A 16,512-nucleotide genomic window follows, 5' to 3' on the forward strand; every position below is an offset into this window, starting at 1 on the left:
ATCTCCAAAATCCGAGGTCCTACTTTTCCCACAATGCAACTGGTCAAAATGTTTCCACAGATTATACACATTTGTCTCTGACACAAACACAGTTCACGTCTTTCAAGTTGAATTAACCGATTTAAAAAAAGATCTTATGAAGTATTATTCGGATGTAACCAAAAGGATTTATACCATAGAGAAATAATAAATATGTACTGAAGCCTAATAATCCAAAATGTTACGTCACAGATGGATTTTTATAAATCATTGGTTCAGGATCCACGATTGAATCAGAGAATTCAGACAAAGATCTCGTCACATGATGAAGATTTTATTTAACATCATATCTGGTATTTACAATACAAACACAAACTAAAACGTGTTGGGGCACATCAGCAGGACTGTTCAACCAAAATACTCCATATTCACACCAGCTGTTCATCGTGTTACCGAAACTGAAGGTTGATTACCCACAATTCATCACTCTCGTCGTCAAGTGCCAAAACACCTTGAAAATGAAATACTGTGATAGAACTCAGCGTTTACAGACGATGGCTGTCACTTCGTCACTTCACGACATTCACCATCAAACTCTAGATGCAACATTTACACACTATCTGAAAAGACTTCAGGCTAAAACTCCCACAGTGCAATGCTGTCGAAGTGTGTGAATGAGTGAATGAGCGAGGAAGCGTTTTCCAACACAGCAGCGAAACACAAACACGCGTGTGGACAACACGGTGCGTGTATGTGCGAGGTGCAGAGGCACGAGCAGCGTTGCAGTACGTGATACTCAAACATACATTAAATTACACAACACACAGGTGAGGAGCTAACGAGGCAGAGCGAGGAACAGGCTACATGATTCACTGAAGTCTCAGTTCTGACCGAGTTTTATTTGAATCAAAGCTGACGGAGTCGCCTTTCGTCGGGTAAACATTTGAACAACAGTTTGGAATTTTACTCCCTGACTGTCGCTAGGCAACATGACAACCAACTTTTGGAATATTGGCAGCAGTTGCCATAGCAACATCATGAAGGGCAAAAAAATTTTTTTAAATGTACATAAAAAAACAAAAACAAAGAAGAAACACAATATGGCCGCAAAAAACCTGAGGAGTGTGAGAGTAATGAGGCACGAATGAAAAGCACGGCTGTGATGGAGGGATGACAAAGAGATGAAGGACAAGAGCAAAAAAAAAAAAGATCACAGTCACCCCAGAACAAGATCAAACACACTAACATGTGAGCGTGCAAGTCAACATATAAATAGTATAATATTTTCAAAATATACATATTTTACAAATGAATACTTTGGCTGGAAGATGCAGGTGGTCATGCGGTTAAGAGACGTGTACACCTGGTTCCACGTGTTAGATTCAAATCTGGTCACATAGTTTGTTGCGCTGCAGTCGGACACTAACACTTTGTCAGTAAAACACAAAGACAAATTTAGATTTTCTTTTTCAAACTGCAGAAAAATCTCATCTAACGAGGCTGCAGGGGAGTGAATTTGTTTTTTGGACAATTTACTATTTTATAAGAACCCAAACTGCAGCTTGTAGATAACTTCCCCTTTAAAATCTCCGTCAATTGTTTTAAACACTTTTAAAGTCACAGTTTTTTCATCTTTTCCCCACTGAGATACTTTGAATCCACCTCAGGACTCAAACCAGGGAGGTGTTTGATTTGTGACATCACGAAAATGAAAGTTGAGGGTTAGTGGCGTGTTGCAGGAGCAGTGCGGGACAGAAGCTGGAACACAACACAACACCACACACCTCCGTCAGCGCAAACACAGCACATCACTATCATCAAACACAGCAACGCACAACGACACCATGACTCCATCCACCATCAGCTAAATATTCATCTTAACAAGTCTCACACTTCATCAAACAACTTTTATCTCCGTCAGATGCAAAGTGACACATCTTCACGTTTCAGCTCAAATCTCTCCGATCAAACTTTAGAACAAATCACTTTCTTGTCAAGATAAATATTTTTCCAGTGTTTGCAGAAAACTAAATACTACGTAGTATAAATAAATAAATATGTTGTTAAAGTGCAGCAGGGGCGAAAATAGCTTCTTCAACTACAATAACTCACGACAGGATATAGAAAATATACTTTGCGTCACACATATACACACGTTACACACACATTGTACAATGTTAGTTATTCATACATCTGTAAAAGGTACAACGCCACACACACGACAGACTCGTCAGACCAAGTGTCACAATGTCGACAGCGTCTGGACCCGACGAATGAGACAAGTGAATGAATGAACATTGTTGTATTTCAATAATCAATAATCACTAATAATGACGTGTGAAAGACATTAAGAGTTTCTGTGAACACGTCTGAAGGTGGCGCTATAATCAGTTTGAGTTACATGAAATAATTAACACACGTTCTTTTAGTCACTGGTGGAATAAAAAAACTTGTGATTACTAATTGTGTAACCTCAGTTCTCTGAGTGCTCCCCTAGTGGACCATCGAAGAACTACAGTTTTTAAAAGCTAACTTTGCCTTGAGTCACTGTTAAGAAATGAACAATTTGTCGAATTACAACAACAAATAAGAAAATTAAATACTTTATTTATTTACGATGCATCCGCCCTGATGACACGTCGAGTTCCTGACTAGCTTCAGGTGAAGGCTAATCCACAGCTAAGCTAACTGGCTATGTAACGTAGCATTCAGGTAGTAGAGAGAATATCAGGCTTCGTAGAGACAAAGACGATTGAGTATTGGAAGCCGTTATCATTTAATAATAATAATTTAAAGCTAACGTCAGGAAGCATTTAAGACATGTGGTCCTCCTCTACGTGTTGTTGACGCAGCTTTAACTTCTACATTGTCGAGGCTGCAGATTCTACATCGATTGCACATTTTATTTATTGACTCCTACTTATTCTAATATCAGCTCGGCCACGTTCACGCTCAGGTAAATGTTGTTTTGAATAATTCATTGAAACTACTTGACTCCTATGTTAGTGATTGTGGCCCTAATGCTGCTTTACAAAGTGCATCTACATAGAGAGAGACAAATAAAATGTACAGTGTCACGTCATCTAAATCTCTGAGCTGCAGTTCAAGTGACGCAGGTTCGATTCCCTCACCGCAGGCAAAGCTCAATACAGACGTATTTAATATTTTATACCTGTGTTAATTTGGAAAGCATCATGATTCTAAATTTACTTCATCATATATATATATTTCATACAAAAATCAAGTTCTTAGGGTAATAAATAGTCATAATTTTCTCTTTAACAGAAACATTGCACGTTACCCTACTGTTATCTACTGAAACTAAGACTATTCAACCGGCCAGTTTTTGTCTGCAGACATTAGGAAATCCTCAAATTCATCATAGCCACAAGGCAGATTTAGTTTTTTTTGGAATAAAGGATAGAACTCAGCACCAGCAACATAAACTGATGAGAAGAATATCAAACTAAAAACTTCGGGATCTAGATTTTAATTGTCTTAAATTGTCATGATCACATCTGTCCTCTATGTCTTTAAAGTTTAGTTCTTTGCCATTAAAAGGTTTTTCAGCTGAAGGCAGAGCATAAATTCAGATTCGAGAACACGTCCGAAAACAGGAACGGATAAAAGATCATTAAATGTTACAGGATTAAACAACGGCGTGTTATATTGCACTAAAATATCCACAAGAGGAATAATTAAAAACAAAATGTGCACGATCTCCTCGCTCACACTAGCAGGACGTGAGCTCGGACATCAATGGAGACACGTGTCCTCGACTGTAATGACTCACCTCACGTCTGTGAGTCAGTTTCCATCAACACCGAGTGAATCCACGTCATGTCGGCAAATCTTTACTCATAAACCAACTAATATAATTTAACAATTTGCTTGTGTCAAATGTTAATTTTGTCGCTTGCAAAGTCTACGTCCGTCTCTTTTTATCCGATACAGACGCTTCCATGATTAACGCTTTAATTGATTTATCTGCCTGTCAAAGCTAATTTCTTTTTCTTTGCTCTGTGCAAATCAGCGTTAACGTGTTGTTGAACGCTCTCAACACGTATTGTTTACATGTTTCAAGATTCCGAACACTTTCAAGGAACAGTTGAACGCACAGACAGTCTGTGCCGGCGCGTTGGAAAAGTGGGTCGTTCTGACTCGACACAGCTGCAGTGAAAAAGCCTCGTCTTGTTAATGAGTGTAGCTGAAGTGTAGCTGTAGTGTAGGAATGTACAGTAGCTTGAATCTGTGTGTTGCACATCGACTGCTTCTCTCTCACAGTAAAGGGAGGGAGGACGTAAAAGAAGGAATCGTGAAGTTGTGAAAGCAGAAGCCGGACTTTTAAAAATCAAAGCCCACAACTCGATGACACTGCCGGTGTCAGCAGGTCTAATATAAAACTTCTGTTTCTTTTTTCCAATAGTTAATTCAATTTACAGCTTTTTAAAAATCTCTGCTGCTTCCTTCATTTAAAACCTCCTTCACCTGTGAGAGCTGCGTCAGCAGCAGCTCTACACACTCTCCTGCACTGTCGAGTTGGATTTATCCTCCAGAGGTGTGGTCTCAGCTGCAGGAGCCGGAGCCGCCACCACCGCCTCAACCAGCGGCACCTTCTCCTTCACCGGAGAGGCGGGAAGCGTCACGGCTGCACTGGCGCCAGCGGGAGGCTCCTCAACAAACGAGGAAGTGGGAGGCGGGGCGCTGCCAAAGCTGCGGGCGATCTCATCAAAGGTCTTGCCCTTCGTCTCTGGGACTTTGATGAAGGTGAAGATGAAGAAGATGACAAGGAAACCGGTGAAGATGAGGAAGACCCATGGCCCGCACGTATCCTGAGGAGAGGAGAGAGATTATTCAGATTAGATTATTTCATTTAAACGACAGATAAAAGAGGGAAACATCCTGCGCACTCTCTCTCTCTCTCTCTCTCTCTCTCTCTCACCACTAGTTTGGGGAAGCTCATTCCAACCAGGAAGTTGGCCGTCCAATTGCAGCAGCCAGCCACCGCCATGGCGGCCGGTCGGGGTCCCTGGGAGAACAACTCAGCCACGATGAACCACGGAATCGGACCGGGGCCCAACTCAAACATGGCCACGAACAGCATGACGGCCATGATGGCCACGTAGCTCATAGCAGGAATGTTCACCTGCTCAGGTAGAGAGAGAGAGAGAGAGAGAGAGAGAGAGAGAGAGAGAGAGAGAGAGAGAGAGAGAGAGAGAGAGAGAAAGATCGGATATGAAGTTAATTAACCTCAGTCATCAGCAAATATCCATTTGATTTAGGTTGTTTTTGTTTACTGCACTTTTAATCAAGTTAAATATAGTTTATACTTTTTTCCCCCGTGTAGAAGGTTACACCACTAGAGGTCACTAAAAACAAGCCATTCTGAGGGTGAAAGTCCAAAATGGGTCAATCAAACTCTTAAAAGACCAAAGTGAAAACTGACACAAGTGGTTTATTATGATGGAATAATTGAGGAATTGAATAATTAAAAGACGTCGGACACAAAGTTTGCTTCAGTAGAAATGTCTGGCTTTAACCACCACGAGTACTCATCAACGTGATGATGATCAACCTGATGATGATCAACGTGATGATGATCAACCTGTTCGGACTAACAGCAGAGACACTGTGACCTGTAGCAGTGATGTGCCTAAAGCAATGAAGACACATCCAAGCTGAAGACAATTTAATACATTGAGATGTTTTCAGTCAGTCCCCCTCCGACCCAGTGACTCACCAACAGGAGGGAGATGGTCATGATCAGCGCGCTCACCGCCATCCCCCCCAACCCCAGGAGGTGCAGCGTCCGTCGTCCCGCCTTCTCCACCAGGAAGAGCTGGAGACACAGACAGGACTGAGTGACGTGCTGCTGAACGCACACACACACACACACACACTTGTTGGATGAGGACACTCACAGATACGACGGTAAAGATGGTGTTGACGATGCCGGCACCGATGGTGGCGTAGATGGGCTGCTTCACACCGGCCGACTTGAAGATCCCCGTTGAGTAGTAGAACACCTGAGAGGAGGGAGACGAGAGAAAAGACAAAATAACATAAACAAATAATTGAAATGATTTTGTCTCGACTCTCATTTGGTTATTTACTGCCTAATGTCTGTGAATTTCCCAGAATCCTTTGGGCATCAGCTACGTGTTCCTAATAAACCAGCAACTAATTGTTCAGGGTCCAGGAATTACAGCTACACCACTTCGAAGTCAAATACTATTTTTTGTTTTTTTCACACCGTCCAGCAGAGAAATGTAAAAAAGGTCCTGTCATATAATCACGTGCAGCTTTAATCCACAAAAACTCTCTCCTGCCTCCTGCTGAGAGGAAGTATCTGATATTTACTTTTAACCTGCACTGACGTGTCTGTGTTATAGACTTAAATAGAGAACTGTAGTCTGCAGCAGTGAATGTTTCATGAATCTGAGAAAATCAGTCAGAGGAAGTAAATAAGCAACAAAGGATTAGAGAGGATAAGTTCAATCCTGCGGAACAAGATTTTATGAGAGTGAATAATGTTGCATTTAATTCTAATATATTTGGTTTTGTGAGTTTTATATAAACTAGTGATTATTAATTAAACTGAGACATTTAGTCTGTGTGCGATTCTATTGTTTGTGTTTCCATCATTAGCAAATCAAGGCAGTGACCAACTAACAATAATCAATCAAGCTTCGTCTTCAACATGTGAAATTATGTGAAAATGAGTGTGAGCGTCCGGCCGACTCACAGCGTTGATTCCCGACAGCTGCTGAGAGAGCTGCAGCATGACGGCGACCAGGAGGGGCTGACGATACGCCGGCGAGCGGAAGAGCTCGGGGATGGTGACCTTCTTCTCCATGGCCATCTTAGCGCTCTCCTCCTTCATCTCCTGCATGTCTTTACTCACGTCCTCGCTGCCGCGCAGACGCACCAGTGCTGTTGACAGGACCACAAACCACCGTGACGGAGATATTAAGATAAGACTCAGACGTCATCCTGACCTAATATTTCACTTCACTAACATCTAAGTATCTATATCATGTTGAATAGCATCAACTACTGTGGTGCCAGTTGTCGTAGTGTACGGACGTAAAGAGTGGTCCTGTTGATGGAGCAATAGAAGCAGCGGTAGACGTCCAGGTAGTATTTGTAACAGTAGTGTCAGCATAGTGTCTATAGTAGTAATTGTATTTGAAGTAGTATTGTTATTTGTCAGTTGCAGAGTTCAGTGGGTTATTGTATCTACCCAAATGCTGGTGTGTCTGCCAGCCTCTCTCCAATGACCAGAGGGTCGGTGGTTCGATCCCTGCCTCCTCCAGTCTGTAGAACCATCAGTAGGTGCAGTATGAGCTGCAGAAGTTTTGGTGCGTACCTTTACGTGCCTGCTCCTCCTGTTTGAGGTTGATGAGCAGGAACCGGGGGCTCTCAGGACAGAAGGGCAGCAGGATGCACTGCAGCACAGCAGGGACCACAGTGAGGGCCAGCAGCAGGGGCCACAGCTTGTCAGAGCCCAGCAGAGCCTCTAAACCAAAGATCTAAACACCGGGGCCACAACAACAGGGAGTTAAACCACACTCACCAGGACGAACAACACCTGCAGAGCAAAGCTTGTTCTAAACAGATTCAATCTGAGATTTGTTATAAGCCCTGACCTGAGCGATCAGGATGCCCACCACCACACCGAGCTGGTGCAGGGTCCCAAACGCTCCTCTGAGGGGAGTGGGTGACACCTCGCCCACGTACATGGGAGTCAGGCCGGTGAAGAAGCCGCAGAACAGGCCGATGACCAAACGGCCAGCGATCACCATCTCGTAGGAGGAGCAGATGGTGGAGAAGCCCATGAGGAGGCCGCCGATCACGGCCAGAGAGTTCACCAGGAACATGGAGCGACGCCTGAGGAGGAGGAACCACAGAGTTTACACTGTTTCAGATGTTTGGTATCGAGAATCAGATTAAAGTTGACTTCATCACTGAAGGAACGAAAAGTTTCAGAAAACAACCACAGTCACTTTGTTAAAGCCACCAGACTCCATCGACAAAACCAGTAATTTTACCTCACAGAACTTGACAGTTATTGCTCTACTGCTGCCTCCACAAGTTAGTAAGTTTGCCTTTTTGTGTTATTGTGTGGTACTTTGAGTCAAGTTAACGCTTCAGCCAGCACAATATCACAAATAAACTCTAAAGTGAGCAACAACAACTCCTGTGTTCTCTGAGGTAAAATCACTGGTTTTGTCAATGGAGTCTGGTGGAATTGAACAAAGCAATTTAACCATTGCATTGAGTTTTTTTTTTATGATAATCATTTTACTTTTTAACTAAAGAAGCCATTAGCTGAGCTTAGCATAAAAAAGACACACATAGTTAAACTGCTATCTTAGCTAAAGTTAAAAACTTGCACCAGCAAAGCTAATTAACGAACACACCTTGATTATGTTGTTATTGTGACCTGAACAGGATTCACAATTCTCTGTCAGTTTCATACAATATTAAATATGCAAAGAATTGTGGGAGAAGCCAAACATATTAAAAGAGAGAAATGGAGAAATGAAGGAACGACTCCGGGGAGCATTAGAGTCGAGCACTGGGCTGACGTTAGACACGCTTCATGAACTCCATTAGGAGTAATGGCTTGTGATGGCTCAGCTGAACCACACTGGAAATAGACAGAGCCATTAAAGTAAAGAAACAATCCCCTGATAAACATGTCCGATTCAACAGAGAATCTTCCGTCACTTCCTACCTGCCAAACCGATCCGCCATGACGCCCACGCTGAAGGAGCCCACCATACCGCCCACGCTGAAGATGGCGACGGCAACGCTCCAAACGATGGTGCAGACGTCCTGGCTGATGGACTCCCCATAGCGCTCCACCCAGGTGTTGTTGAAGAAAGATCGCAGTTTCTAAGGTGCAGGGACGGAAATCATTTTTAAATTTGTCAGTATTCCCCAGTATTCTCCTCCGTCATTTGAGTGTCCTGCATTACGTTACTCGCCTGCTAGTTTTCTAAAGTGCTACAGTGACGTTAATGTTAGCATCCATCCATCTGAATGAACCATGTGTGTGACTTCCAACACAACCCCCACAAACTCCCACTGGAGTCAGAACAGCATCTGTTATCCAGTAAACTGAATTTTTCAAATTTTCTGTAATTTTGCAATAAAATGAAATAAAGTTAGTTAATTTTTTCTCCACATTTTCTTAACTAAGTGCATTTGTGTATTTTTACTGAAACAACTTCATTCAAATCTGCACAGGGTCAAGATTTCTATGTTTGAATCCACTCAGGTCGTCTCTGGATCCAGAAATCATCCAACAGCAGAAACGAATCCTGTCTCAACTAATCTGCTTCTACATCTAATTCTGAACTCAAGTGTGGTTCTGCACAATTAGGGATGAAGAGAAAAATTCAATCTGTCGTCCAAACTGTAACGAGTCAGTTCTTCTTTCTCTCACACAGATGTCACCAACCTGCTCGGGAGCATTGATGACTCCTGTGTTGTAACCAAACTGCAGGGAGCCGATGACGGCGGTGGTCAGAGAGAACAGGAGGTAACCTGTCACCTGCTTTTCCTGGAGCGAGGACAAGAGACAAGAAAAGACGGGAGGAAGAGGAAAAGAAGAAAACGGAGAAAGTAAAAAAAAAAAAAGGAGATGAATGTGGAAAGGTCAGGAGGGGGGGGGCACAGAGAGACAGACATAATAAATATCAAATCTGAGATCATAATGGGATTTTAAATCAGTGCCGCCGGCCGACAGACGCAATAAAACTGTGATGCTGACGCCAGGAACAGGTCAGTGATGCAAACACACCACATGATAACACAGCTGATATAAAACACATACGTGTTAAAATGTGCTTTGTGGTGTTTGATGTTTCTGAAGCCCTCTCGTCTCCGAGCTCCTTTTTATGACTGTGTTTGTCTTTCCTGGACATAATCAGCTAAATGCAGAGGAAATTCAATACAGCCACAACAGCCCACCTGCCTCTGCCCCATAACGACTCGCCTCACTAATGAAATTATGGTGAGCACTGAAGGAGCCGCCGCCATCGTCGTGACGACCAGACATCATCCGCCCCCTCGTGGAGCCTTGTAGAAGAAATGAATCTTGAGAGTTCCTCATAAATACATTTTCCTCCTAAACCTAAAGCTACTCCATAAGAGGACAAAGTGTTCATGGGATTCTAACTTTTTCAGCTGACTGCACATTGACTGACGTGGTGTCAGCTCATGTGACGTCACAGGCTACTGAACAGAAACGAATCAGTAAAAATCCTGAAACACGTCTCAGCTGATCCCACATCAGAGCTCAGGGTCATGTTGGGACTGAGCAGGAGAAACTGGGTCACTGTGTCTTTGCTCCTGCAGATGTTTCCTCCCTCTGCTGACGAGGCTCAGTCTGCTGCTGTTATTTGAGATGCTTCATGTAAACCTGGCGCTCAGGTGATCCTCTGCCCTTGAAACGACCACGACGACAGAGCGAGGTCAGATGAAATCAGCAAAGACGGCACCTCTTCAGGATTTGTTTTCGGCCGGAGAGGCGTTGGCTGCCGCACAGGACCAGAGCCAATCAGAGGGCAGGGGAGGAGCATGTGCAGGTGGATGGTGATGGTGATGACGATGAAGGTCAAAGTGGATTTATTCTACAGAGCGTTTAAAGGCTCAGGACGATTTCATCTTTATTCTCACACATCAGTCAGGTTTCAGATCTTAGATCAGAAACATTTCACCGTAACATCTGACCTTGTTACTGTCGGTGTGGAGGAGGTCACATGTTATTTCACGTTAGAAATAAAGAAACTCATTCATTTATAGGATTTTGTCTTGTTTTGATCTGTTTTATCTGCCTGGTGTCATTTCTTCCAGTTAAAACAAGATAAATCTTCTTCTTATCATTTAAACCGAAGGTTTAAAAGTAGAACGTCTCATTCTGACTGAATCAAGTATTTTCCTTTAACTGATGAATTCATGAAAGTGTTGAAGTAAACACCTGAATTTAGAGGATGATGTGGAAAAATAAAAACTCAAATAAAAAGTTATGGTTTTGAACCGACAATTGATTTCACTGGGCAAGATTCAATCCTGAAGCAAGTGTTTCCTTCATCATCTGACATCATCATCATCATTTCAATTAAAAGTTAATGAACCGAGACAGAAAGAAACGAGCCGCAAGCACGATAAGAGCAACAACAAACCACACACACGCACGCACATGCACACGCACACACACACCTTCCTCTTTTCTCTCTGTCCCTCATCATCTGTTTCTGTTTTCTTGTCAAGTCACAGTGACTCAGTAGAAATTATGGGTCACATGACGCCACAGACGAGGACCAGTAATGAGAGCTCGTAGGTCGAGTCCTGACAGAGTGTGTGTGTGTGTGTGTGTGTGAGTGTGTGTGTGTGTTATAACACATTTACATTATATCTGTATAACTGGACTTTTGTTGTGTTGCTCTTGACGACAGTTACATTGCAGTAACCAGCTGTGGTGTTTCATGGAAACACTCTGAACATGAACTTCTGTGTCATTAATCTGCTGCTGTACGCAGACTTGGTGAACAGATGCCATGTTACTATGGCAACCAGCGCCACCACGTTAGCATGCGCTCCGACAAACCGGCTCTGATGCAGGTTTGATTAAACAAATCAGAAGAATCAAACTGTGACTCATCCACGTTTTCCTCTCAGGCTCCAAACTCTTGGTTTTATCTTCCAGCAACAACAACTTCTCTCGTCTCCGTCACACAAAAGAAAATGTTCCACATGTTTGTTCTCTTGAAAGCTCACATCCTCCTTCCATCCATCCGTCCATCCCTCCATCCTTTCAAGAGACCACCCCTCAGTCTGCCCCCTCCCTCCTTCCTTCGTCTCCATGGCAACCGCCTGGAGGTGACAGGTTTATTGACACAGTCTTAAAAGTTACCACAGCCCTTGTGCACACAGTCGGCCGAGTCTCATGAACCTGCACTGTCACTCACTCACTCACTCACTCACTCACTCTCTCACACACACACACACACACTCTCACACACACACACACACACACACACAGACAAACACAAACACACACGTCTGACCTACATCTGCTCTGAACAAACCATTTCTCCCTGAATCAATCCAACTTTGGAGCAAAGCTAAAGGGAAAAAGACGTAAAAAGGTATCGATCCGTTTCTGTTTTAATTCGATGAGCCGCTCGATATCTGGCACGAGATGTCCAGAGCAGGATGTGAAGTCAGAGCCAATCAGGACGTCCTGACACGGGAACATGTTTACCGTGAACTCCCCCCGATGTAAACAACACAAACAGACACACACTTCATTGATCTGATCACGGCAACACTGAGGTCACAAGTGAATTTGACCTTTAAAACAGTTTCAGCTGTTTTTCAAAGTAAAACAAGGTCAGCATTTAGTTTTTGCGTGATTTAAGGTTTTACACAATATTTTTTAATTATAATCTTTTTGTAAAATGGTTAAAACTATAACAGTGTCTTGATTTGATGTTTTACTACACGGCAGCAACTTCCTTTATAACCTTGAATAGATGATTATTGACCAATATGCTTCAATAAAGTATAAATCTACGGATTTTAAAGAATAGACATTGTCATCAAGCTCGCCTGGTGTATTTTAAATCATACTTTCTTCTTCTGTGGTTTCCTCTCGCTGCCTCATCATCATCTTCCTCAGGTTGATGATTTCCTTCATTTCCCAGAGGCCCTTGAAACAAACCTGCTGGAGGAACGTGTTGCACGTGTACGTGCGAGCACTTGAGAAGTGAAGCTGTAGCTGGTTATTCGTCATCTGAACGTCTAAATGTGGCTTCATTTCTTTTATGTTGGGAGAAGGAATCAGTGAATCATCTCTTTCACTGCCTTCTTGACCTTGATCGTCGTCTTGAGACAAATTTTACCTTCACTACAAATCCTACATCTAAAACCGGCCTCTTGCAGAAGATGATGATTTTCCTCTTCTTGTTTTTAGGACACGTGGTCGTCACACTCACACAATCATTCAAGTGGCTGAACACATGCACACACATGAAACATTCAAACACTGAAACCATCACATATGTGCAGGACATGATGTCTTCCTCTCACATCTGCAGAACTCGTGGGTGACTCACAGGCGGAGATATAGACTCTCCCCGCCCACGCTGCTTCACACAGAAACACTGTTCAACCAGAACAAGTTGTAAAGACGTCAAGTGTTTTATATAAACTCTCTTTTTCAGGCGTATGATTGGAACATGAATTCAACAGCCAGAGGTGAGGAAACCACACTTGCCTGTCCCGCCATCTTCTGAAGCCGAGCTGGGTGATCACCAGGTGAATCTCACTTTGAAGAGGAGCAGCAGGAGCTGGTGTCTTCAGCTGGAGGTGAAAACACAGGATCCGCCCGCCGGCGCTGAGAGCTGCAGGAAAACAAGCACCCCTCAGTATAGGCGCTGTCCGTGGTACCAGCACGAGCGTTTCTCTCTTTTGCCAATCAACAAAAACCAATCACCAACAATCAATGACACGCCCCTCACCGTGCACAGTGGAATGACACAGAGGAAGCAGGAGACGAGTTTTATATTCTCATCTCTGTCTGCAGCCTCGTGATGATTCCTCCAGCCCCCGGTGCGTCTCTCAGAAACACCCCAGATCCGAGCAGCACAACCCGGATCAGCACAGAGACACTTACCGGTCGTGACCAGCGGACAAAGGCGTGCGAGCTGCTGCGGTTCCTCCCTCCTCTGGTGCTGCGAGCAGACGCGCACGTAACCACACGCACTTGTTTTATTATATATTTTCTTCATCCATCAACCAATGAGAAGCTGGGATGCTGCGGTGCCGTGACGTGGCCCCGCCCCGCAGCGTGTACGTGCAGAAATCCGTGATTCCGTCTTCTTCATCATCGTCATCATCATCATCACCGCGGCCTCATGTCCTATTATGGTCGCAGCCGTTTTTCGGTTAGTTGGTCAGATCAGCTGATGAAAGCGTGTGCGCATGCGCGGAGTGGGGTCCTGAGGGTCGGGAGAGGATGACAACGAACTCACCCCACCCTCCCCCCCTCGCTCTTGGTGTCCTCCTCGCCTTCCCATGATGCCTCTCGCCAGCGACCTTGACGGAGGCTGATGCTGATGCTGCGGATGCTGATGCAACGTCGCCAGGGCAACGGGTCACGCGGCTCAGAGGATGCTCCAGTTTGTAGAAATCAAAACTTTTCAAACCTCAACCTGTAAAAACAGTTTCACATCAGTTTCACATGAAAACAACTAGAATCAAATGGATGAAAAATTAAGATCATTCACACACTGCAGCTCCTCAGTCTCCTGATCTGCTCGTGACACACTGACAATAACAAAAGTCAGCTGATGGTAGATGACGTCACAGAGGTTTGCATTAAAATGCTGATGCAATGACATCTGTATATTTCTGTTAAAACCATAAAGTCTGTGATCTGTATGTACAGTCTGTGATCTTTATGTACAGTCTGTGATCTTTATATACAGTCTGTTATCTTTATATCCAGTCTGTGATCTTTATGTACAGTCTGTGATCTGTATGTACAGTCTGTGATCTGTATGTACAGTCTGATCTTTATATACAGTCTCTTATCTTTATGTACAGTCTGTGATCTTTATATACAGTCTGTGATCTTTATGTGCAGTCTGTGATCTTTATGTACAGTCTGTGATCTTTATGTACAGTCTATGATCTTTATATCCAGTCTGTGATCTTTATGTACAGTCTGTGATCTGTATGTACAGTCTGTGTGTGAAACCCAGGGAATAACACTAAAAGAATAAAACTAAAAGAATAAATCTCAGAGAATAAAACTAATTCAGTTTTCAATATATAAAATAAACAAAATCTTAAAGTACCTCATCTGAGAAGTTTGAGAAAAAGGTTATTTGTCATTTTCCAGTTTGTTTCTTACAAAATGACAAAGATGAACTTATCAAACGAGCAAATGAATTCTCCAGAACTTACAACACAAACATCATCAAAACAAGAGAGTCTCTTAACCACACGGCAGTGCAGGAAGTCACGAGACTGACTGGTAAATCTGCCAGTTTGATCATTTTAAGGACGTTTGTAAAAAACTTATTTTCAGCCGAATTTACCGAACGACGTTACTGACCGATGAAAAGAAGGAATTTCTTTTCTCAGAGTCAAGAGAACAACAAAAACACAAGAAACGTCGAGAAACAGCGCTTTTCCTCATGGAGTTCGGCACATGTCGCCTGTTTCCAGAGTTAAAAGTGAGTCAATAATTCAAATGAAAGATTAAAACAAGTTTCACACAGGAACCTTAAAGAACCTTAAAGAACCTTAAGGAACCTTCAGTCTGTGACAGGAGCTCTGCTCCACGGATTTAAACTACTGGCTAGCACGCAATGCATGTTGGGAAATAAATATGTTGCCCCAGATGAGGCAACACGGACACCTGCTGGACACATGGAGCAGGTGCAATCTAGTGATTCAGTGTGTGAAAAGATACATGAATACTACCACTACTACTACTACTACTACTACTACTACTGCTAATAATAAAAATTATAACAACAATAATAATAATGATAATAATAATAATAATAATAACAGTGATTGTTATATGGTCTTTGTTTTTGATGCTGCTTCTCTGATATAGTGATAATAACTAATATTATTTATATTATTTTGAATATAAATATCATCAAAAACAGACTCTGCGTTAAATGTGGAAACTTTTGTTCTTTTCTTCCCGAAGGTAGAGAAATGTAATATTTGCATAATTTCTTCACCCTCATCATGTTTGTTCAGAAACTGAGATGATCGTCCGACGGCTCATCTGTTGTTCTCCTCAGGAGCCTCGATTGACCACCACCCTCCTCCTCTTCTTCCTCCTCCTCTTCTTCACTATGGTCCTCCCTCCACCAGGGAGCCATCGCTCCCCCTCCAGCTGCCCGTCACACTCCTCCTCAGGCCAAACCAGCGTCCCTGCCTCAGGCTCTGGGCCTTTTTCCACAGAAAATGTCAGAAAATATTATTATTCTGTCCCATGAGTTTTTCCCTTTCTCTTTCTGAATCTTATAGTTTAGAACAAAATGAAACGAGATAAAGTGTAAAGCAGTGAAAGACAAAACCTCACATGACCCCTGCAGCCAGACGACTGCAGACGGATTTCATAGATGTCTTGAATCTATTCTTAACTTGTGTGTGTGTGTGTGTGTGTGTGTGTGTGTGTGTGTGTGTGTGTGTGTGTGTGTGTTGAAATGTGTCTGATATTTCAGGAGCATCTCAAATGTTTACAGCTGGACAGATGCAGAATAAATCATGAAGGAAGACATGTAAACACACTGTAGTCTCCACATAGAATGATAGAGAGATAGAGAGAGAGAGAGAGAGAGATAATTAAATTAAATCAGATTTAAATTCCTGAATAATGATTGAAAAATGTGGAATAAAATGAATTACAATGAGTTCCATGAATAAATGAAATTAGAGCAGGAGAGGCCAGTGTATGTGTGTGTATGTGTATGTGTGTGTATGTGTGTG

At 42.9% G+C, this 16,512-nt stretch overlaps 1 protein-coding gene across 2 annotated transcripts; it reads right to left on the bottom strand.

Annotated features, from left to right (window-relative positions):
* Positions 1 to 292: 292 nt before the first annotated feature.
* On the bottom strand, positions 293 to 14,305 carry LOC109646679 (solute carrier family 2, facilitated glucose transporter member 1-like). Of its 2 annotated transcripts, none has more exons than XM_069516455.1 (11): positions 13,670 to 14,305; positions 13,271 to 13,397; positions 9,449 to 9,550; positions 8,720 to 8,880; positions 7,629 to 7,869; positions 7,349 to 7,511; positions 6,725 to 6,912; positions 5,901 to 6,005; positions 5,720 to 5,818; positions 4,922 to 5,125; positions 293 to 4,811 (listed from the first exon to the last, which is right to left on the bottom strand). In XM_069516455.1, exons 2-11 carry the CDS (start codon positions 13,280 to 13,282, stop codon positions 4,494 to 4,496), a joined length of 1,593 nt encoding a protein of 530 aa, XP_069372556.1. In that variant the 5' UTR covers positions 13,283 to 13,397; positions 13,670 to 14,305; the 3' UTR covers positions 293 to 4,493. The 2 variants fall into 2 exon arrangements, with proteins under 2 accessions (XP_069372556.1, XP_069372557.1); XM_069516456.1 differs by having other exon boundaries at positions 13,515 to 13,739.
* Between the last annotated feature and the right edge of the window lie 2,207 nt (positions 14,306 to 16,512).

This window comes from Paralichthys olivaceus, chromosome 20 (genome assembly GCF_024713975.1).
Source record: "Paralichthys olivaceus isolate ysfri-2021 chromosome 20, ASM2471397v2, whole genome shotgun sequence".
NCBI classification, from domain to species: Eukaryota; Metazoa; Chordata; class Actinopteri; order Pleuronectiformes; family Paralichthyidae; genus Paralichthys; species Paralichthys olivaceus.

Coding starts and splice junctions, on each gene's coding strand:
- LOC109646679 (XM_069516455.1), bottom strand. Junction 7,870..8,719: donor ATGGCGGATCGGTTTGGCAG/GTAGGAAGTGAC, acceptor CCTCCTCCTCAG/GCGTCGCTCCATGTTCCTGG. Junction 5,126..5,719: donor TGACCATCTCCCTCCTGTTG/GTGAGTCACTGG, acceptor CTACCTGAGCAG/GTGAACATTCCTGCTATGAG.